General features: G+C 43.0%; 1 protein-coding gene across 4 annotated transcripts in view; it reads left to right on the top strand.

The window, feature by feature from the left end:
• Positions 1-24,455, top strand: part of LOC149434010 (alanine aminotransferase 2-like) — a 53,079-nt gene that overhangs the window by 19,779 nt on the left and 8,845 nt on the right. For all 4 annotated transcript variants that reach the window (XM_089664227.1, XM_089664225.1, XM_089664224.1 and 1 more), the window contains exons 7-9: positions 1,477-1,556; positions 8,663-8,799; positions 22,842-23,013. In XM_089664227.1, coding sequence (XP_089520353.1) covers positions 1,477-1,556; positions 8,663-8,799; positions 22,842-23,013 — 389 coding nt within the window. The remainder of the gene's footprint in view (positions 1-1,476; positions 1,557-8,662; positions 8,800-22,841; positions 23,014-24,455) is intronic.

Raw genomic sequence — 24,455 nt, 5'->3', positions numbered from 1 at the left:
CAAAGGGTTGTCCAACCCGGTACTAGCAAGGTGGACCTAATAAAGTGGCCGGTGAGTATATCTTCTGTTTTGATGGGGGTCCTGAAGGAACTGAATTAAGACCCAACTGGGTGAGGTGGAGGTCAGAAGTATGGCCCTAGTGTGAAAGATTCTGAGCAGGGGCAGAATGACCATTTGGAAACTCGGGCACTGCCCGAGGGCCCGGGGTCAGTAGGGGGCCCCATGAGATGCCCCTGGTACCTTTTTCATAGGCTTTTTTGAGTTTGGGCAAGGAAACAGGGGCCCCATGATCCCTTATTGCCTGGGGACCTCATGAGTTGTCAGTCCGCCCCTGATACTGAGAGGTCCACTGCCTCCTGATTTGGTCTGGATGAGGGCGGGGAAGGCAGCGAGCCCCTGGCATCAAGTGCTCCCTGGAAGTGGCGACCCAGGTGTTCTGAATATCACAATGGGTTTGAGACCCTACTGTGAGAACGAGCACTAGGCCACGACACCACCCTCTTTTTGTGGAACCTCTCCTCATGAGCTAGTCGTTTTGGCTGAGACTGTGGCAATTTTTGTTACCAGACTGCAAAGTCTAGCCACTGTCAAGCACATTGTGCTTTGGGCAAGCCCCTGTGTCCTTGCCCAAACTCAAAAAAGCCTATGAAAAAGGTACCAGGGGCATCTCATGGGGCCCCCTACTGACCCCGGGCCCTCGGGCAGTGCCCGAGTTTCCAAATGGTCAGTCTGCCCTGGTAGGGTGTGAGTCTTTGGGCCTACTGAAAAGTTTAGGGAGAGGTCATGTGGCCCTAAGGTTCCTCCCCTGCCTTGGGGGGTCTCTATTCAGGAGATCCCTTAACCTGGTACTCGGTGGACAACTTTGGCTGCTAGCTAGGTGGACCAGAGAGCCTTGCCCCCATGAGGTGTCTTGCGCCCAGGAAAAGGTCCATCCTCTTTGGGAGGAAATCATATAACCCTTGTGCACTTTTTTTGTGTTAGCATGCCCTTTTTAGGTTCACTTTGGTGTTAGTTTTTGTGCACCACACTGCGGGTTTAAAAATGAAGGGTGAAAAAAGTCATTCTCCGACACTATCCAGCCAACCGATTCAAAGAGAACATCTCCACTGTGAAGGTTTACTTCAGGCTGATACACTCCATAACTCAGCCAAAGAATTTGTGATTCTGTGCAGCCAGATCGTGGACCTCACTTTTACCCATTGAGGTCAAGCAACATAGCTTGGTCAAGGACACACCCCCTAATTACTGATTGAGCAGAAACACACTAACAAGGTCATCCCGGTGCTCCTCTTCTTTCCAACACATGTTCACATGTTTGGCCAACAGTACCGCAGAAAGTAAGAGCTTGGCTCCTCCTCCTCTAAGTGTTTCAGGGCAGGGATGACAGTAGGCTGATATCAGGACAGGAACACCTCCCTGTGCCAATGAGAAGATATCTCTTGTATGACAAATGTCCTATCTCCCATCTGTTCACAGGACATGTATTGAGCAGAGGCAACATTGAAGAGATCATAAGACTGGCCGCTGAAGAGAATCTGCTGCTTTTCGCAGATGAGGTAATGTGATTAATAATACAAAAAAAAAATGTAAATATTATTGATATTATTAAAGAGACTTTCCACCTAAAAGTAACATTTCAGTTATAGGAGAAGACTAGTGTCACTTAGTGCCGTTAATGCTGTGGTTATTGTCACTTTTCCCACCCAAATTGAAGATGTATGTGTCCCCACCAACCTCTATGTGTTCCTGCTCCACCTGTTCCTCTTTACATAATATAAAACAAATGCAAATCCAGCAAGGATCAGCGGAGTCCCTCGTAATGTCCCCTTCCTCTCTTTAATTCTTGTGACACATAGACAAGCAATGATGAGATAAGAACACAGAGAGAGCAATAAAAAATCTAACAGAACATGGAACCTTTCCTCCCACTACATCCAAAACCAACTGGAGTTCGGCTTCAGATATCTGCTAGAAGAGACATTTGTCAAGTTGTCTTTATATTGTTATTGAGGAAGAGGATTACTGGCTCCTGAAACCTCCCTGGGCTCTCCTGGAATCCTTCAGAACTCTGTTGTCATCCCCTTGATTCTCTTGAAAACTCCAGGGACTCTCCTAAATCCCTCAGAACTCTCCTGTGATCCCCATGACACTCCTGGAATCCTCCAGGACTCTCCGGGAATCCCTCAGAACTTTCATATAATCCCCATGACTCTCCCGGAACCCTCCAAGGACTTCCCTAGAATCCCACAGGAATCTTCTGAATCCCTCAGAACTTTTCTGAAACCCCCAGGAATCTCCTGGAGTTCCAGGGACTCTCCTGAATCCCTCAGAATTCTCCTGGAACCCCCTAGAACAGTGGTTCTTAACCTTTTTGGAGGTACTGAACCCCACCAGTTTCATATGCGCATTCACCGAACCCTTCTTAATTGGAAAAATAAAATATGATTTTTAAAATTCAAAACATAGGTATATATTTATACATAGGTGCACAAAATGAACAAAACCATTAAGAACAAAGAACAAAACCATTAAAACATGATTTTCACACAAAAACAAAATAATGAATATTTACCGCAAATCAGTGTGACTTCTGCTGTTGTCTTTCAGTGGCCAGTTCAGAAATGCGCGGCATTACCTTGGCAAGTGCCAATCTCATGTCATTTTCGCAACAAAGTCTGTTCCTTTTCTTCGTCTTTATGTCCAGCATCCTTGAAAAGGATTGCTCGCAAAGATATGTTGTAACAAACGGTATGAAAATTCATCCCCCATAGTAATTCATCCCCCATATAGTAATTCATCCCCCATATAGTAATTCATCCCCATAGTAATTCATCCCCCATAGTAATTCATCCCTCATAGTAATTCATCCCCCATATAGTAATTCATCCCCCATAGTAATTCATCCCCCCATATAGTAATTCATCCCCCCTATAGTAATTCCTTCCCCATATAGTAATTCATCCCCCATATAGTAATTCATCCCCCATAGTAATTCATCCCCCATATAGTAATTCATCCCCCATAGTAATACATCCCCCATATAGTAATTCATCCCCCATATAGTAATTCATCCCCCATATAGTAATACACCCCCCATATAGTAATACATCCCCCATATAGTAATACATCCCCCATATAGTAATTCATCCCCCATATAGTAATTCATCCCCCATATAGTAATTCATCCCCCATATAATAATTCATCCCCCATATAGTAATTCATCCCCTATATAGTAATTCATCCCCCCTATAGTAATTCATTCCCCATTTTAATTCATCCCCCATATTAAGTCCCCAAGACCCCCCTGTGTCAATTCACTTACCTTTGCTCCGCGCGTTCCTCTCGCTGTATTCCCGCGCCGTTCCGGTCTTCAGGGCGGACTGTGAGAGGAGCCTAGCTCCTCTCACGTTCGTCACGCTGCCCCGCCTACACACATCCTGACAGCCAATCACTGGCTATCAGGATGTGAGTGGCAGCGAGACTGGCCAATCATTGCATTTGAGTCCCTGCCGCCCGAGAGGAGGGAGGGGAGCGGGCGCCCGGCACACAAGAGTCGCGGCTTGCCGACCACTGGGCTAAGCGATGTTGCGTGACCACCTGCAGCCAATGATGGACAAGCGGGGCATGTCATCACAAATCATATGAGTCGGGTGTGGGTCACCTCCGCCGAACCCCCAAGACTGACTCACCGAACCCCTGGGGTTCGATCGAACCCAGGTTAAGAACCACTGCCCTAGAACTTGCCTGGAATCTCAGGGACTCTCCTCTAACCTCTTAGGATTCTGCAGGAAACCCTCAGAGCTTTCCTGCAATCACATTGACTCTCCTGGAAACCCTAAGATTATCCAAGAATCCTCCAGGAATCTCCTAAATCCCTTAGAACTTTCCTGAAACATTTATAGGTGAAGTTGATCCAGGAAATATCTGATTGCCTCTCGGGGGATCAGGAAGGAATTTTTCCCCTGCAGGAGCAAATTGGATCGTGCTTTGCTGGGTTTTTTTTTGCCTACCTCTGGATCAACTGTGGGAGTAGGATTAGAACTTTTTTTTTTTTGTATGGTTGAACTGGATGGACTTTTGTCTTTTTTCAGCCAGACTATGTAACTCCTGGAACCCCTAGGATTCTCCTAGAATCCCCCAGGAATCTCCTAAATCCCTTAGAACTTTCCTGAAACCCCCCAGACTCTTCTAAATCCCTTAGAACTCTCTTGCAATCCCCATGTCTCTCCTGGAATCCCCCAGAACTACCCTGGAATTCCTCAGAACTCTCTTGTCATCCCCAGGACTCTCCTGAAATCCTTCAGAACCTTTCTAGAATCTCCCAGGAATATCTTGAATCTCTCAGAACTCCTGGAGTCCCAGGGACTCTCCTGAACCCCTCAAAATTCTCCTGGGAACCCTTAGAACTTGCCTGGAATCCCAGGGACTCTCCTCTAACCCCTTAGAACTCTCCTGGAATCCATCCATTTTAGAATCCCCTGGGAGTCTCCCGGAATACTTCAAAACTCTTCTGAAACTCCCATGCCTCTCCTGGAATCCCCCAGAACTACCCTGGAATTCCTTAGAACTCTCTTGTCATCCCCAGGACTCTCCTGAAATCCCACAGAACTTTCCTAGAATCTCCCAGGAATATCCTGAATCTCTCAGAACTTTCTTGAAACCCCCAGGAAACTCCTGGAGTCCCAGAGACTCTCCTGAACCCCTCAAAATTCTCCTGGGACCCCTTAGAACTTGCCTGGAATCCCAGGGACTCTCCTCTAACCTTTAGAACTCTCCTGGATTCCATCCATTTTAGAATCCCCTTGGAGTCTCCCGGAATACTTCAAATCTCTTCTGAAACTCCCAGGACTCTCCTGGAATCCAAAGGGACTCTTTTGGACCCCCCAGGACTCTCCTGGAATCCCAAAGGGCTCTCCTGAAACCCTCAGAACACTCATAGAGCCCCCCCAAGACTGCCATGAACCCCTTGGGAATCTCTCAGAATCCCCTAAGACTCTCCTGGAATCCCTCAGACCTTTCCTGGAAATCTCCAGGATTTGTTCATAGTCCCCAGGGAGCAGGAGTGGACTGACCATTTAGAAACTCTGACACTGCCCGAGGACCCGGGGTCAGTAGGGGGCCCCATGAGATGCCCCTGGTACCTTTTTCATAGGCTTTTTTGAGTTTGGCAAGGACACAGGGGCCCCATGATCCCCTATTGCCCCATGAGTTGTCAGTCCGCCACTGCCAGGGAGCCTCCTCAAACCCCACAGAACTCTACCGAAATCCCTGTGGATTCTCCTAAACCCCCCAGGACTCGACCAGAATCCCAGGGAATCTACTGGACCCCCCCAAAACTCTCCTGGAATCCCCATGACTCACCTGGTATGCTGCAGCTCTGCTGTGCAATGTAAGATGTTTTGCCCTCACTAGAAATTAGGTTTGGGTTTGTTGCTACCAGGGGCGGACTGACCATTGGGGAACTCGGGCACTGCCCGAGGGCCCTGGGTCAGTAGGGGGCCCCGTGAGATGTCCCTGGTAACTTTCATAGGCTGTTTTGGGTGTGGTTTGAGTGTGGGTGAGGACACAGGGGCCCCATGATCCCCTATTGCCCGGGGGCCCCATGAATTGTCAGTCCGCCCCTGGTTGCTACCATGGTTTGGGGCAAATCCCCTGGGTTCACAATTTGCAAATGTTTGGCCACAAAATTTTGCAATTGTATCACAAGAAATTAAGAACAATTCAAAACCCAGAAAAAGAAAAAATACCATGAAACTGGCTGCTGAACAATTTTTAGCAAGCTATACTGTACCTGCTATAGCTGTAACCTGTTTTAGTTGATACAACTGCCGGCCAAACTGGGCCAAGCAACACGATGAAAAATGGAAGTTCCACCGCTAAAATCTACCTGCAATAATTATATTTCTAAACTGAAATAAATCATAACGAGGTGTTGCTGCTGAATGTACTTCTAGCCTTCTGTACGAGAACAAGAGTTCGCTGTCTCAGGCTGTTCATGAAAATTGTTTCATAACAGGGGCGGACTGACAACTCATGGGGCCCCCGGGCAATAGGGGATCATGGGGCCCCTGTGTCCTTGCCCAAACTTAAAAAGCCTATGAAAAAGGTACCAGGGGCATCTCATGGGGCCCCCTACTGACCCCGGGCCCTCGGGCAGTGCCCGTGTTTCCAAATGGTCAGTCCGCCCCTGGTCCATAATGCCACTTATAGCTTTGAGGCATTTGAGGAATTTGTGTATTTTCAAAGTTGTCCTAAAAGTTGCATGAAAAGGCCCTCTCCTCATTGCGTCACTAAGGTGATCTTTACACGTATTGGAGATTCATTTAGGAATTGTGGATTTTTATCTACAGGCGTACCTCGGTTAACGTAAATTTCGGTTTACGAATGAAAATCCATTGAAAATAGCGCCTCGGTTTACAAATTTTTTTCGCAATATGAACGGATTAATTGGTTTTCAATGCATTTCCAAATTTTTTTTTAATCATGTCCCTGTACAGTATTTATGCCTTTAAAGTGCACTTTATAAAGAGTTTTGAACAGATAAAATACTTTTTTTTTTAAACTTTTATCTGACCTCCGAAACGGATTAATTGGTTATCAATGCATTTACGAATTTTTTTTTATCATGTCCCTGTAAAGTATTTATGCCTTTAAAGTGCACTTTATAAAGAGTTTTGAACAGATAAAATACTTTTTAAAAACTTTTTTCTGACCTCCGAAACGGATTAATTGATTATCAATGCATTTACAATTTTTTTTTCATCATGTCCCTGTACAGTATTTATGCCTTTAACCATTAGCCTCCCGGCCAATGGCCGTTTGGCAGCTTTAAAAGTGCTTTGGCATTCCAGGTGCACGCCATTTGCAGAGAGAGCCGCGCAGCAGTGCGATCTGTCACCGGCCGTGTACCTCGGACACAGCCGATGACAGATCTGAGTACCGACCCCCTTGCTGGTACCATGTGACCTGCTGTGACCAATCACAGCAGGTCACATGACAGTTGTATACAATGGATGGCTTCATTCATGCCATCCATTGTATACTAGTGCCTAGCTGTGAATGGTCACAGCAGGTCACATGCACATGTCATGTGATTAGCTGTGACCAAATCACAGCTAAGCACAAAAAAAAAAAAAAAACCCTGAATGAATCGATTTCATTCAGGTAAATGCTTGCTTATAGCAAAGTAATTCTTTGCTATAAGCAAATTGTGTAAAAAAAAAAAATACTGATCACTTCCCCAAAGTAGTACAATGTTACTATGGTAACATTGTACTACTTTGGTCATAGTAAAATATGAAAAAACAATCTTAAAAAAAAATGTAATAAAAAAAAAAAAATATATATTTTTTTTTTTCATACTGTCACCAGTCAGTGTCCCTGATCACCGCCATGCCAGTTATATGATGACGCTGTACTGCACTGGTGACAGTATGTAAAAAAAAAAATAGTGAAAATAATTTTTTTAATTTTTTCATTTTCCGAAAAATTATGACAAAAAAATACAACTTCAAAATACTCGCCATTCCTCTTATGAAGTACGTCGGACTGTCTACTCTGCAAAAAGGGGTCATTTGGGGATATCTGTACTATTCTGACATTCTTGGACCTCAAGAAATTAGATTGGCCGTCAGTACTTCAGGATTGATCAGATCTATACCATAGTTTGTGAACTCTATAACTTTCCTACAAACTAAATAATACATCCTAATTTGGGTTATTTTCACCAAAGACATGTAGCAGAATACATCTCGGCCTAAATTTATGAAGAACAATTATTTATTTGTAAACTTTTATGACAGAAACAAAGAAAAACGTGTTTTTTTTCAAAATTTTGGTCTTTTTTTGTTAATTTAGCAAAAAATAAAAACCCCAGTGGTGATTAAATACCACCAAAAGAAAGCTCTAGTTGTGTGAAGAAAATTATAAAATTTTAGTTTGGGTACAATGTTGTATGACCGCGCAATTGTCATTCAAGTGTGAGAGCGCTGAAACGTGAAAAATGGCCTGGGCAGGAAGGGGGAAAATTGCCCGGTATTGAAATGGTTAAAGTGCACTTTATAAAGAGTTTTGAAAAGATAAAATACTTTTTTTGACTTTTTTCTGACCTCCAGAACGGATTAATTGGTTTTCAATGCATTTATGAATTGTTTTTTAATCATGTCCCTGTACAGTATTTATGCCTTTAAAGTGCACTTTATAAAGAGTAAAAGATAAAAGATAACAGATAAAAGACTTTTTTGTAACTTTTTTTCTGATCTACGGAACGGATTAATTGGTTTTCAACGCATTCCTATGGGAAACCGCGTTTTAGTTTCCGAATTTTTGCAATACAAAAGGTCCCGGAGAACGCATTAAATTCATAAACCGAGGTACGCCTGTATTTTTTTATGATGAATTGAACTTTTCACTTTATTTATGTTTTATTTATATTTTAATTTTTGCACTGATTTCTTATGAATTGCTCATTAGGAATTGTTATGCGTTTATGTGAATTGTGGATGAATTGGAGTCTTTATCACTTTTATATTCATTTATGGATGTCTAGCTGTGATTATTCTTAAAGGGACAGCGCACCTATAAATGGATTTAATTTGGAGCATTTTATTGCTGTTCTCTCTCTTTCGTAGGTCACCCTCCTGTCTCTGTCCTCTCCCCCAGGTATATCAGGAGAATGTCTTCGCCCCGGGAGCCGCTTTTCATTCCCTTAAGAAAGTTCTATTTGAAATGGGTCAGGAGTATTCTGAGCGGGTTCAGCTGGTGTCCGTTTACTCCATTTCCAAGGGGATCAGCGGAGAGTGAGTGTCATGGATTTCGGGGGGATTCTATAGCATTTTAAAAAAAAGATTGGCATGGGGTTCCCCATACATCCCTCCAGAAGGGGGATTAGTGCAGAACTTGGTCCAGTGCAACAAAGAAGCTCTTCCCTGGGGCAACTATGGTCAATTGTCACTTACTGAGGATTGGTAGGGGGGATTCCTCCTGACCCCCCCAAAAAAGAGGACCTTAGATTAGAAAATTCCTATAATACTCTATAAGTTTAGCAATCAAATGTAAGCGAAGAAACCCCTCTAATGTTATATTCTGTAGAGTTTTGTCACAATCATCTTCATTGATAACATTTCTGCTATTAATTCATTTTAAATTCCACTATAAATCTTCAGGTATAAGGAAATTCCCCTATTGGTGGCTAAACAAACATTCCCAAATGGAGGAAAAATATATTTGAAATATATTTTTACAATATTCTTCCCAAATATATTGATATATATTTGAAATGTTCCAATTTGGGTCATATTTAGAGATGAGCGAAGAAATGAAAAATTCGATTCGGCTGATTCGGCGAATTCCAGTGTGAAATTCGATTCGATGCGAATTTCTCCGCTACGAAGATGACTTATTTAAAGGGTTTCTAGGCTTCAGAGAGCCTTTAAATTAGTGCAGAACACTGTACCTTTAATTTAAATGCCCTTGGAGATGAGGAAGGAGAAGGAGAAGGAGAAGGATGAGAAGAAGGAGAAGGAGAAGGATGAGAAGAAGGAGAAGGAGAAGGGTGAGAAGAAGGAGAAGGATGAGAAGAAGGAGAAGGATGAGAAGAAGGAGAAGGAGAAGGATGAGAAGAAGGAGAAGGAGAAGGATGAGAAGAAGGAGAAGGAGAAGGATGAGAAGAAGGAGAAGGATGAGAAGAAGGAGAAGGATGAGAAGGAGAAGGATGAGAAGGAGAAGGATGAGAAGAAGAAGGCTGAGAATAAGGAGAAGGATGAGAAGAAGGAGAAGGAGAAGGATGAGAAGAAGGAGAAGGATGAGAAGAAGGAGAAGGAGAAGGATGAGAAGAAAGAGAAGGATGAGAAGGAGAAGGATGAGAAGAAGAAGGATGAGAAGAAGAAGGATGAGAAGAAGGAAAAGGATGAGAAGAAGAAGGATGAGAAGAAGGAGAAGGATGAGAAGAAGGAGAATGATGAGAAGAAGGAGAAGGATGATAAGAAGGACAAGGAAGAGAAGAAGGAGAAGGAGAAGGATGAGAAGAAGGAGAAGGATGAGAAGAAGGAGAAGGATGAGAAGAAGGAGAAGGATGAGAAGAAGGAGAAGGATGAGAAGAAGGAGAAGGAGAAGGATGAGAAGAAGGAGAAGGATGAGAAGAAGAAGGATGAGAAGAAGGATGAGAAGAAGGAGGAGAAGGATGAGAAGAAGAAGGATGAGAAGAAGGAGAAGGATGAGAAGAAGGAGAAGGAAGAGAAGAAGGAGAAGGAGAAGGATGAGAAGGAGAAGGATGAGAAGAAGGAGAAGGATGAGAAGAAGGAGAAGGAGAAGGATGAGAAGAAGGAGAAGGATGAGAAGAAGAAGGATGAGAAGAAGGATGAGAAGGATGAGAAGAAGGAGAAGGATGAGAAGAAGGAGAATGATGAGAAGAAGGAGAAGAAGGAGAAGGATGAGAAGAAGGAGAAGGATGAGAAGAAGGAGAAGGATGAGAAGAAGGAGAAGGAGAAGGATGAGAAGAAAAAGGATGAGGAGAAGGAGAAGGATGAGAAGAAGGAGAAGGAGAAGGATGAGAAGAAGGAGAAGGATGAGAAGAAGGAGAAGGATGAGAAGAAGGAGAAGGAGAAGGATGAGAAGAAGGAGAAGGAGAAGGATGAGAAGAAGGAGAAGGAGAAGGATGAGAAGAAGGAGAAGGATGAGAAGAAGGAGAAGGATGAGAAGGAGAAGGATGAGAAGGAGAAGGATGAGAAGAAGAAGGCTGAGAATAAGGAGAAGGATGAGAAGAAGGAGAAGGATGAGAAGAAGGAGAAGGATGAGAAGAAGGAGAAGGAGAAGGATGAGAAGAAAGAGAAGGATGAGAAGGAGAAGGATGAGAAGAAGAAGGATGAGAAGAAGAAGGATGAGAAGAAGGAAAAGGATGAGAAGAAGAAGGATGAGAAGAAGAAGAAGGATGAGAAGAAGGAGAATGATGAGAAGAAGGAGAAGGATGATAAGAAGGAGAAGGAAGAGAAGAAGGAGAAGGAGAAGGATGAGAAGAAGGAGAAGGATGAGAAGAAGGAGAAGGATGAGAAGAAGGAGAAGGATGAGAAGAAGGAGAAGGATGAGAAGAAGGAGAAGGAGAAGGATGAGAAGAAAAAGGATGAGGAGAAGGAGAAGGATGAGAAGAAGGAGAAGGAGAAGGATGAGAAGAAGGAGAAGGATGAGAAGAAGGAGAAGGATGAGAAGAAGGAGAAGGAGAAGGATGAGAAGAAGGAGAAGGAGAAGGATGAGAAGAAGGAGAAGGAGAAGGATGAGAAGAAGGAGAAGGATGAGAAGAAGGAGAAGGATGAGAAGGAGAAGGATGAGAAGGAGAAGGATGAGAAGAAGAAGGCTGAGAATAAGGAGAAGGATGAGAAGAAGGAGAAGGAGAAGGATGAGAAGAAGGAGAAGGATGAGAAGAAGGAGAAGGAGAAGGATGAGAAGAAAGAGAAGGATGAGAAGGAGAAGGATGAGAAGAAGAAGGATGAGAAGAAGAAGGATGAGAAGAAGGAAAAGGATGAGAAGAAGAAGGATGAGAAGAAGGAGAAGGATGAGAAGAAGGAGAATGATGAGAAGAAGGAGAAGGATGATAAGAAGGAGAAGGAAGAGAAGAAGGAGAAGGAGAAGGATGAGAAGAAGGAGAAGGATGAGAAGAAGGAGAAGGATGAGAAGAAGGAGAAGGATGAGAAGAAGGAGAAGGATGAGAAGAAGGAGAAGGAGAAGGATGAGAAGAAGGAGAAGGATGAGAAGAAGAAGGATGAGAAGAAGGATGAGAAGAAGGAGGAGAAGGATGAGAAGAAGAAGGATGAGAAGAAGGAGAAGGATGAGAAGAAGGAGAAGGAAGAGAAGAAGGAGAAGGAGAAGGATGAGAAGGAGAAGGATGAGAAGAAGGAGAAGGATGAGAAGAAGGAGAAGGATGAGAAGAAGGAGAAGGAGAAGGATGAGAAGAAGGAGAAGGATGAGAAGAAGAAGGATGAGAAGAAGGATGAGAAGGATGAGAAGAAGGAGAAGGATGAGAAGAAGGAGAATGATGAGAAGAAGGAGAAGAAGGAGAAGGATGAGAAGAAGGAGAAGGATGAGAAGAAGGAGAAGGATGAGAAGAAGGAGAAGGATGAGAAGAAGGAGAAGGAGAAGGATGAGAAGAAAAAGGATGAGGAGAAGGAGAAGGATGAGAAGAAGGAGAAGGATGAGAAGGAGAAGGAGAAGGATGAGAAGAAGGAGAAGGAGAAGGATGAGAAGAAGGAGAAGGATGAGAAGAAGGAGAAGGATGAGAAGGAGAAGGAGAAGGATGAGAAGGAGAAGGATGAGAAGAAGGAGAAGGAGAAGGATGAGAAGAAGGAGAAGGAGAAGGATGAGAAGAAGGAGAAGGATGAGAAGAAGGATGAGCAGAAGGAGAAGGATGAGAAGAAGGAGAAGGATGAGAAGAAGGAGAAGGATGAGAAGAAGGATGAGAAGAAGGATGAGAAGAAGGAGAAGGATGAGAAGAAGGACAGTTCTGTGACAGTTTCTGTCTATTTCTGACAGTTCTGGGACATTCACTCCATACAGCGGTTTCAACCGCTGTATGGAGGGAATGTCATAGAACTGTCAGAAATAGACTATTAATGACAGTTCTGGGACTGTCCTTCCATGCAGCGGTTGAAACATTGTATGTATTTGTTTCCATAAATGGATCCATTTATGGAAACAAATACATACAATGTTTCAACCGCTGCATGGAAGGACAGTCCCAGAACTGTCATTAATAGTCTATTTCTGACAGTTCCATGACATTCCCTCCATACAGCGGTTAAGACAGCTGTATGCAGTGAATGTCCCAGAACTGTCATAAATAGTCTATTTCTGATAGATCTGGGACATTCACTCCATACAGCTGTTTTAACCGCTGTATGGAGGGAATGTCATGGAACTGTCAGAAATAGACTATTAATGACAGTTCTGGGACTGTCCTTCCATGCAGCGGTTGAAACATTGTATGTATTTGTTTCCATAAATGGATCCATTTATGGAAACAAATACATACAATGTTTCAACCGCTGCATGGAAGGACAGTCCCAGAACTGTCATTAATAGTCTATTTCTGACAGTTCCATGACATTCCCTCCATACAGCGGTTAAAACAGCTGTATGCAGTGAATGTCCCAGAACTGTCATAAATAGTCTATTTCTGATAGATCTGGGACATTCACTCCATACAGCTGTTTTAACCGCTGTATGGAGGGAATGTCATGGAACTGTCAGAAATAGACTATTAATGACAGTTCTGGGACTGTCCTTCCATGCAGCGGTTGAAACATTGTATGTATTTGTTTCAACCGCTGCATTGCAATGTTTCAACCGCTGCATTGAAGGACAGTCCCAGAACTGTCATTAATAGTCTATTTCTGACAGTTCCATGACATTCCCTCCATACAGCGGTTAAAACAGCTGTATGCAGTGAATGTCCCAGAACTGTCATAAATAGTCTATTTCTGATAGATCTGGGACATTCACTCCATACAGCTGTTTTAACCGCTGTATGGAGGGAATGTCATGGAACTGTCAGAAATAGACTATTAATGACAGTTGTGGGACTGTCCTTCCATACAGCGGTTGAAACATTGTATGTATTTGTTTCCATAAATGGATCCATAAATGGATCCATTTATGGAAACAAATACATATGAAACATTGTATGTATTTGTTTCCATAAATGGATCCATAAATGGATCCATTTATGGAAACAAATACATACAATGTTTCAACCGCTGCATTGAAGGACAGTCCCAGAACTGTCATTAATAGTCTATTTCTGACAGTTCCATGACATTCCCTCCATACAGCGGTTAAAACAGCTGTATGCAGTGAATGTCCCAGAACTGTCATAAATAGTCTATTTCTGATAGATCTGGGACATTCACTCCATACAGCTGTTTTAACCGCTGTATGGAGGGAATGTCATGGAACTGTCAGAAATAGACTATTAATGACAGTTCTGGGACTGTCCTTCCAAATACATACAATGTTTCAACCGCTGCATTGAAGGACAGTCCCAGAACTGTCATTAATAGTCTATTTCTGACAGTTCCATGACATTCCCTCCATACAGCGGTTAAAACAGCTGTATGCAGTGAATGTCCCAGAACTGTCATAAATAGTCTATTTCTGATAGATCTGGGACATTCACTCCATACAGCTGTTTTAACCGCTGTATGGAGGGAATGTCATGGAACTGTCAGAAATAGACTATTAATGACAGTTGTGGGACTGTCCTTCCATACAGCGGTTGAAACATTGTATGTATTTGTTTCCATAAATGGATCCATTTATGGAAACAAATACATACAATGTTTCAACCGCTGCATGGAAGGACAGTCCCAGAACTGTCATTAATAGTCTATTTCTGACAGTTCCATGACATTCCCTCCATACAGCGGTTAAAACAGCTGTATGCAGTGAATGTCCCAGAACTGTCATAAATAGTCTATTTCTGATAGATCTGGGACATTCACTCCATACAGCTGTTTTAACCGCTGTATGGAGGGAATGTCATGGAACTGTCAGAAATAGACTATTAATGACAGTTCTGGGACTGTCCTTCCATGCAGCGGTTGAAACATTGTATGTATTTGTTTCCATAAATGGATCCATTTATGGAAACAAATACATACAATGTTTCAACCGCTGCATTGAAGGACAGTCCCAGAACTGTCATTAATAGTCTATTTCTGACAGTTCCATGACATTCCCTCCATACAGCGGTTAAAACAGCTGTATGCAGTGAATGTCCCAGAACTGTCATAAATAGTCTATTTCTGATAGATCTGGGACATTCACTCCATACAGCTGTTTTAACCGCTGTATGGAGGGAATGTCATGGAACTGTCAGAAATAGACTATTAATGACAGTTGTGGGACTGTCCTTCCATACAGCGGTTGAAACATTGTATGTATTTGTTTCCATAAATGGATCCATTTATGGAAACAAATACATACAATGTTTCAACCGCTGCATGGAAGGACAGTCCCAGAACTGTCATTAATAGTCTATTTCTGACAGTTCCATGACATTCCCTCCATACAGCGGTTAAAACAGCTGTATGCAGTGAATGTCCCAGAACTGTCATAAATAGTCTATTTCTGATAGATCTGGGACATTCACTCCATACAGCTGTTTTAACCGCTGTATGGAGGGAATGTCATGGAACTGTCAGAAATAGACTATTAATGACAGTTCTGGGACTGTCCTTCCATGCAGCGGTTGAAACATTGTATGTATTTGTTTCCATAAATGGATCCATTTATGGAAACAAATACATACAATGTTTCAACCGCTGCATTGAAGGACAGTCCCAGAACTGTCATTAATAGTCTATTTCTGACAGTTCCATGACATTCCCTCCATACAGCGGTTAAAACAGCTGTATGCAGTGAATGTCCCAGAACTGTCATAAATAGTCTATTTCTGACAGTTCTGGGACATTCACTCCATACAGCGGTTTCCGGCAAAAAGTGTATGTGCAGAGTTCCTCTATTCTGCAGATACACTTAGAGGAGCTCTGCAGATACACTTAGAGGAGCTCTGCACATACACTTTTTTCCGGTTTGGAATTATTCTTATTTTCATCCTACTTCTTCTTCTTCTTCTTCATCCTCATCCTCATCCTCTTCTTCTTCTGAGGATGAGGATGAAGAAGAAGAAGAAGAAGAAGAAGAAGTAGGATGAAAATAAGATTAATTCCAAGCCGGCAAAAAGTGTATGTGCAGAGCTCCTCTAAGTGTATCTGCAGAGCTCCTCTAAGTGTATCTGCAGAATAGAGGAACTCTGCACATACACTTTTTGCCGGCTTGGAATTATTCTTCTTTTCATCCTACTTCTTCTTCTTCTTCTTCTTCATCCTCATCCTCAGAAGAAGAGGATGAGGATGAGGATGAGGATGAGGAAGAAGAAGAAGAATGAAAAGAAGAATAATTCCAAGCCGGCAAAAAGTGTATGTGCAGAGTTCCTCTATTTCTGACAGTTCTCTCACAGCTTCTTCACATGTACAGCGGTTGAAATATCTGTATCCTAAATGGAAACTAATAGATACAAATTGTATCTATTAGTTTCCATTTAGGATACAGATGTTTCAACCGCTGTACATGTGAAGAAGCTGTGAGAGAACTGTCAGAAATAGAGGAACTCTGCACATACACTTTTTGCCGGCTTGGAATTATTCTTCTTTTCATCCTACTTCTTCTTCTTCTTCTTCTTCTTCTTCATCCTCATCCTCATCCTCTTCTTCTGAGGATGAAGAAGAAGAAGAAGTAGGATGAAAAGAAGAATAATTCCAAGCCGGCAAAAAGTGTATGTGCAGAGTTCCTCTATTTCTGACAGTTCTCTCACAACTTCTTCACATGTACAGTGGTTGAAACATCTGTATCCTAAATGTAAACTAATAGATACAATGTTTCAACCGCTAAACATGTGTTCCTTCTGTCAGAGAACTGTCAGAAATAGCGGAGCTCACTGCAGGGACACTTTTGCCGGCTGATCGGGAAATGTTCGATTCGCGCACCCGAAGTAGGCAAAATTTCGGTTTCGACACGAATCGAATATTTCCTGAAATTCGACTCGAATTCCGGTTCGCCTAGTTCGATTCGCTCATCTCTAGTCATATTCAATAAATTTTTAAAAAATATTTCAATAAATAAATAAATATATATATATATACTGCATGTTTGAAATGCATGTTTTATATATTACCCAAAAAACATATATTTTTACATATATTTGTCAATGCATTCCAAAAATGTAGATTTGTATTTTTAAAAAACAGTATGTTTGAAAATATATTTTAAAAAAGATTTTTCATATAATTTTAATTTTATATTCTGTAGAGAAACGCTTTGGCACTATTATTATTATACAGTATTTATAAAGCGCCAATAGTTCGCTCAGCGCTGTACATTACAATGGTAGACAATCCATGAGACAGTACAGTAACAATACAATGCGATACATGAGGGGTTCGAGGGCCCTGCTCCTTGGAGCTTACAATCTAGGAGGGAGGGGATGGTGGCACAGGAGGAGATAGCTGTGGGGGATGGGGTGGTAGGAAGAGCGGAGGAGATCGGCAATTAGAAGAGGGCGGGGTAGGCTTCCCTGAAGAGATGGGTTTTCAGGGTGCGCCTAAAGGAGAGGAGAGTAGGTGATAGTCTGATGGATTGGGGTAGGGAGTTCCAGAGGATGGGTGACACCCTGGAGAAGTCCTGGTGGTGGGCATGGGAGGAGGAGACCAGGGAACTAGAGAGAAGGAGGTCTTGTGAGGAGCGGAGTGTGCGTGCTGGGCAGTACTTGGATTTTAGGTCAGTGATGTAGTTCGGGGCAGTATGGTGGACGGCTTTGTACGTCAGTGTTAGGATTTTGAATTTGTTCCGTTGGGCAATCGGAAGCCAGTGGAGGGATTGGCAGAGGGGGGTGGAGGACACTGAGTGGAGACCAGTGGAGGGATAGGCAGAGGGGGGTGGAGCCACTGGAGGGATTGGCAGAGGGGGGTGGAGCCAGTGGAGGGATTGGCAGAGGGGGGTGGAGGACACTGATTGGATGCCAGTGGAGGGATTGGCAGAGGGGGGTGGAGGACACTGAGTGGAGGCCAGTGGAGGGATTGGCAGAGGGGGGTGGCGGAAACGGAGCGGTTGGAAAGGTGAATGAGTCTGGCAGCCGTATTCAGGATGGACTGAAGTGGGGATAGCCTGTGGCGAGGCAGGCCAGTGAGGAGGGAGTTGCAGTAGTCGAGTCGTGATATGATGAGGGAGTGGATGAGCTATTTAGTGGTTTCTGGGGTTAGGAACGTGCGGATTTTGGCGATGTTGCGAAGGTGGAGTCTGCATGAGTTTTTTAGCGATTGGACTTGGGGCTGGAAGGATAGGTTGGAGTCCAGAATGACACCAAGTTCTCTGGCCTGCGGGGTGGGCCTAATGGTGGCGTTGATGGACGTGATGGAGAAGTCAGTGGGGGGGGGGGGTGCGCGGGCTGGGGGGAAGACTAAGAGCTCGATTTTGGAGAGGTTCAGTTTAAGGAAGTGGAGCGACATCCAGTCTGATATGTCGTTCAGCAGGCTAGTGATTCGGGCGGAGACTGAGGGGGTGAAGCGCGGGGTCGAGAGATAGATTTGCGTGTCGTCGGCATAGAGGTGGTAGTTGAAGACAATCAGTGGTAGTCAGGGGCAGACTGACAACTCATGGGGCCCCCGGGCAATAGGGGACCATGGGGCCCCTGTGTCCTTGCCCAAACTCAAAAAAGCCTATGAAAAAGGTACCAGGGGCATCTCATGGGGCCCCCTACTGACCCCGGGCCCTCGGGCAGTGCCCGAGTTTCCAAATGGTCAGTCCGCCCCTTGTGGTAGTTGAAGACAATCAATGAAGACAATCATCTTCATTGATAAAATTTCTGTTATTAATTCATTTTAAATTCCACTATAAATCTTCAGGTATAACACACAGGAAATTCCCCGATTGGCAGCCAAACAAACATTCCCATATTGACATATATTTGAAATACTACAATTTTAGCCATATTCAATATATCTCAAAATATATTTCAATAACATATATATATACATACATACACACTGCATGTTGAAATGCATTTTTTTATATATTACAAAATATATGAAAAATATTTTTAAAAATACATATTTTATTAAAATATGTTCTTCAGTTTTTTTTAACATATAAAAAAGTATTTTTAACATATATTTTTACATACATTTGTAAATGCATTCCAAAAATGTAAATTTGTATTTTTAAAGACATACAGTATATTTGAAAATTTATTTTTAAAAATATTTTTCATATACAGGTGAAACTCGAAAAATGAGAATATGGTGCAAAAGTTCATTTATTTCAGTGCAGCAACTTAAAAGGTGAAACTAATATATGAGAGACTCATTACATGCAAAGCAAGATAGTTCAAGCCGTGATTTGTCATCATTGTGATGATTATGGCTTACAGCTCATGAAAACCCCAAATCCACAATCTCAGAAAATGAGAATATTCCATGCAATCAATAAAACACGGATTGTACATAGAACAATATCAGACCTCTGAAAAGTAGAAGCTGCATATGTACTCAGTACTTGGTTGGGGCCCCTTTTGCAGCAATTACTACCTCAATGCGGCGTGGCATGGAAGCTATCAGCCTGTGGCACTGCTGAGGTGTTATGGAAGACCAGGATGCTTCAATAGCGGCCTTCAGCTCTTCTGCATTGTTCAGTCTCATGTCTCTCATCTTTCTCTTGGCAATGCCCCATAGATTCCCTATGGGGTTCAGGTCAGGCGAGTTTGCTGGCCAATCAAGCACAGTAATCCCACGGTCATTGAACCAGGTTTTGGTGCTTTTGGCAGTGTGGGCGGTGCCAAGTCCTGCTGGAAAATGAAGTCAGCGTCCCCAAAAAGCTTGTCTGCGGAAGGAAGCATGAAGTGCTCCAAAATCTCCTGGTAGATGGCTGCGTTGACCCTGGACTTAATGAAGCACAGAGGACCAACACCAGCAGATGACATGGCTCCCCAAATCAACACAGACTGTGGAAACTTCACACTGGGCTTCAAGCATCTTGCAGTGTGTGCCTCTCCATTCTTCCTCCATACTCGGGGTCCTTGGGCCTCTCCATTCTTCCTCCATACTCGGGGTCCTTGGGCCTCTCCATTCTTCCTCCATACTCGGGGTCCTTGGGCCTCTCCATTCTTCCTCCATACTCGGGGTCCTTGGGCCTCTCCATTCTTCCTCCATACTCGGGGTCCTTGGGCCTCTCCATTCTTCCTCCATACTCTGGGTCCTTGGGCCTCTCCATTCTTCCTCCATACTCTGGGTCCTTGGGCCTCTCCATTCTTCCTCCATACTCTGGGTCCTTGGGCCTCTCCATTCTTCCTCCATACTCGGGGTCCTTGGGCCTCTCCATTCTTCCTCCATACTCGGGGTCCTTGGGCCTCTCCATTCTTCCTCCATACTCGGGGTCCATGGGCCTCTCCATTCTTCCTCCATACTCTGGGTCCTTGGGCCTCTCCATTCTTCCTCCATACTCGGGGTCCTTGGGCCTCTCCATTCTTCCTCCATACTCGGGGTCCTTGGGCCTCTCCATTCTTCCTCCATACTCGGGGTCCTTGGGCCTCTCCATTCTTCCTCCATACTCGGGGTCCTTGGGCCTCTCCATTCTTCCTCCATACTCGGGGTCCTTGGGCCTCTCCATTCTTCCTCCATACTCGGGGTCCTTGGGCCTCTCCATTCTTCCTCCATACTCGGGGTCCTTGGGCCTCTCCATTCTTCCTCCATACTCTGGGTCCTTGGGCCTCTCCATTCTTCCTCCATACTCGGGGTCCTTGGGCCTCTCCATTCTTCCTCCATACTCGGGGTCCTTGGGCCTCTCCATTCTTCCTCCATACTCGGGGTCCTTGGGCCTCTCCATTCTCCCTCCATACTCGGCGTCCTTGGGCCTCTCCATTCTTCCTCCATACTCGGGGTCCTTGGTTTCCAAATGAGATGCAAAAGTTGCTCTCATCAGAAAAGAGGACTTTGGACCACTGAGCATTAGACCAGGTCTGTTTTTCTTTAGCCCAGGTAAGATGCTTCTGATTTGTTTGCTGTTCAGGAGCAGCTTGACAAGAGGAATACGACATTTGAAGCCCATGTCCAGGATCCGTCTGTGTGTGGTGGCTCTTGATGCACTGACTCCAGCCTCAGTCCACTCCTTGTGAAAGTCCCCAACACTTCTGAATGGCCTTTTCCTGACAATCCTCTCCAGGCTGCGGTCATCCCTGCTGCTTGTGCACCTTTTTTTTCCACACTTTTCCCTTCCACATAACTTTCTATTAATGTGCTTTGATACAGCACTTTGGGAACATCCAACTTCTTTTGCAATTCCCTTTTGAGGCTTTCCCTCCTTCTGGAGGGTGTCCGTGATGGTGTCAGGTCAGCAGTCTTTCCCATGATTGTGATTCCTACTGAACCAGACTGAGAGACCATTTAAAGGCTCAGGAACCCTTTGCAGGTGTTATGGCTGAATGAGCTGATTAGAGTGGGACACTTTGAGCCGAGATTATTCCACCTTTTCACAATATTCTCATTTTCTGAGATTGTGGATTTGGGGTTTTCATGAGCTGTAAGCCATAATCATCACAATGATGACAAATCACGGCTTGAACTATCTTGCTTTGCATGTAATGAGTCTCATATATTAGTTTCACCTTTTAAGTTGCTGCACTGAAATAAATGAACTTTTGCACCATATTCTAATTTTTCAAGTTTCACCTGTATTTTGTAATAAAAACTAATTTCAACATACAGTGTGTGTGTGTGTGTGTGTATATATATATATATACACACACACACACACACACATATATATATCCAATAAAAGCAAGTTGTATGTGTGTTTGAGGGACCAGAAACACTACAATGATCAATAAAGCGATATTAAACCCTCAGTATTGAGTTGCTGCCCGAGGTTTCCTATTTCAGGAAGGCTCCTTTCTCTTGTAGTGTCCTATGGAGCCACCCTTTGCATGCTGGGACTTCAGTTGTTTCTCCCGACACTACAGACATCAATAGAAACACACAGCCCCATATAGCTTAGGGTGGCAGGCCACTCCCCTGCTGCTCCTCCCCCCCTCCCTTCTCCAAGCTACCAGACTGACTGGAGACTACACTGTCCACTGTTAACCCTTTCCTGTGAAGCCCGGACATTCAGGGAAGCAGCACTGAATAAGCAGGAGCCAGCAGCATTGAAAGTGCTAGAGTAAGAATTTTATTTGGGGCAAATCATACAAATGAATAAATAATTAAAAAAAAACAGATGTGACTTGAAATGACCCATGCTCTGCTCCAGTGAGGTTTGACAATGACATTGAACTGCCTGATATAAAGCGCTATATCTTGAACCTGTTTTTCATCAGAAATATTATTATTAATATTTTAGCATCAAAATTATTAGCAGATAGTGACAGTTATTATTAGATGTTTATATTCAAATAGTGACAGTTATTATTAGATGTTATTATTAGATGTTTATATACAGATAGTGACAGTTATTATTAGATGTTTATATACAAATAGTGACAGTTATTATTAGATGTTTATATACAGATAGTGACAGTTATTATTAGATGTTTATATACAAATAGTGACAGTTATTATTAGATGTTATTATTAGATGTTTATATACAGACAGTGACAGTTATTATTAGATGTTTATATACAAACAGTGATATTTATTATTAGATGTTTATATACAGATAGTGACAGTTATTATTAGATGTTATTATTAGATGTTTATATACAAATAGTGACAGTTATTATTAGATGTTTATATTCAAATAGTGACAGTTATTATTAGATGTTTATATACAAATAGTGACATTTATTATTAGATGTTTATATACAGATAGTGACATTTATTATTAGATGTTTATATACAGATAGTGACAGTTATTATTAGATGTTTATATGCAAATAGTGACAGTTATTATTAGATATTTATATATAGATAGTGACAGTTATTATTAGATGTTTATATACAAATAGTGACAGTTATTATTAGATGTTTATATACAAATAGTGACAGTTATTCTTAGATGTTTATATACAGATAGTGACAGTTATTTTTAGATGTTTAAATACAGATAGTGACAGTTATTATTAGATGTTTATATACAAATAGTGACAGTTATTATTAGATGTTTACATACTTATAGTGACAGTTATTATTAGATGGTGACAGTTACTATTAGATGTTTACATACAAATAGTGACAGTTATTATTAGATGTTTATATAGTGTTGTTGATATCAAATCAACTGAGATATGTGCTTACTCTTCCCTCCCCCGAGGTGCGGCCTCCGAGCCGGCTACATTGAGTTTGTTAATGTGGAGCGGGCCGTGTTTAGGTACTTCGATATCCTGAATTCCTTCGATACCCCTTCTGTCATTGCTGTGCTTTCTTTGGAGGTTCTAGTGGGCCCCCCACGACCTGGAGACCCCTCCTATGAGAATTTCCAAGCGGTGAGTGTCACAAGTAGGACATGTAATATAAAATATAGAATATTTGGTGGCTGACATCCTTAGTATAGGGAATAGAGGAGACCTTGATTACACTACTGCACCAAGACAGAAGGCTCCTAGTGGGCGGTGCTTGTCTCTGCTATCCGCCGCCGCACTTCTGAAATGATGGGTCTGCAAATGAGCATTTACTGTAGCTGAAATGTGGCACTAATGTAACAAACTTCTATAATGTGTCGGGAAAATGTGCCTGGAAAATATGTCACGTGACATGAAGGCCAGGATAGGGATTTCTATTTTCATGTCAAAAATTTATTCCATCCATTCTGGAAGTCTTGTAGAGCTGCTGTTGTTCATTTTGGGAAACAGAATCCAGAAAAATGGATGTCCAACCACCTCCCTTCAATGATAATGGACACCACCCTAAATTGGGTGTAATCCATCACTTTCTATGGGGAGAAGGTGGAGAACGGGCTCCAGGTGATGTCAGTGATAATGAACACCACCCTAAATTGGGTGTAATCCATCTCTTTCTATGGGGAGAAGGTAGATAATGGGCTCCAGGTGATGTTAGTGATAATGGACACCACCCTAAATTGGGTGTAATCCATCGCTTTCTATGGTGGGGAGGTGGAGAATGGGCTCCAGGTGATGTAAGTGAGAATGAACACCACCTTAAATTGGGTGCAATCCATCACTTTCTATGGGGAGAAGGTGGAGAATGTGCTCCAGGTGATGTCATTGATAATGAACACCACCCTAAATTGGGTGTAATCCATCACTTTCTTTGGGAGGAAGCTGGAGAAAAGGCTCCAGGTGATGTGATAATGAACACCACCCTAAATTTGGTGTAATCAATCACTTACTGCAGAGGGAAGGTGGAGAACAGGCTCCTTGTGATGTCAGTGATAATGGACACCACCTAAATTGGGTGTAATCCATCACTTTCTATGGGGGAAGGTGGAGAAGGGGCTGCAGGTGATGTCAGTGATAATGAACACCACCCTAAATTGGGTGTAATCCACCACTTTCTGTGGGGAGAAGGTGGAGAAGGGGTTCCAGGTGATGTCAGTGATAATGAACACCACTCTAAATTGGGTGTAATCCATCACTTTCTATGGGGAGAAGGTGAAGAATGGGCTCTATTTGATGTCAGTGATAATGAACACCACCCTAAATTGGGTGTAATCCATCACTTTCTATGGGGAGGAGGTGGAGAACGGGCTCCTTGTGATGTCAGTGATAATGAACACCACCTAAATTGGGTGTAATCCATCACTTTCTATGGAGAGGAGGTGCAGAACGGGCTCCTTGTGATGTCAGTGATAATGAACACCACCTAAATTGGGTGTAATCCATCACTTTCTATGGGGAGGAGGTGGAGAATGGGCTCCAGGTGATGTCATTGATAATGAACACCACCCTAAATTGGGTGTAATCCATCA

This window comes from Staurois parvus, unplaced genomic scaffold (assembly GCF_062004578.1).
Source record: "Staurois parvus isolate SC_StPar_1 unplaced genomic scaffold, SC_StPar_1.0 ptg001861l, whole genome shotgun sequence".
NCBI lineage: Eukaryota > Metazoa > Chordata > Amphibia > Anura > Ranidae > Staurois > Staurois parvus.
Note: the sequence above shows the minus strand (reverse complement) of the source record. Positions and strands in the feature narration are given on the sequence as shown.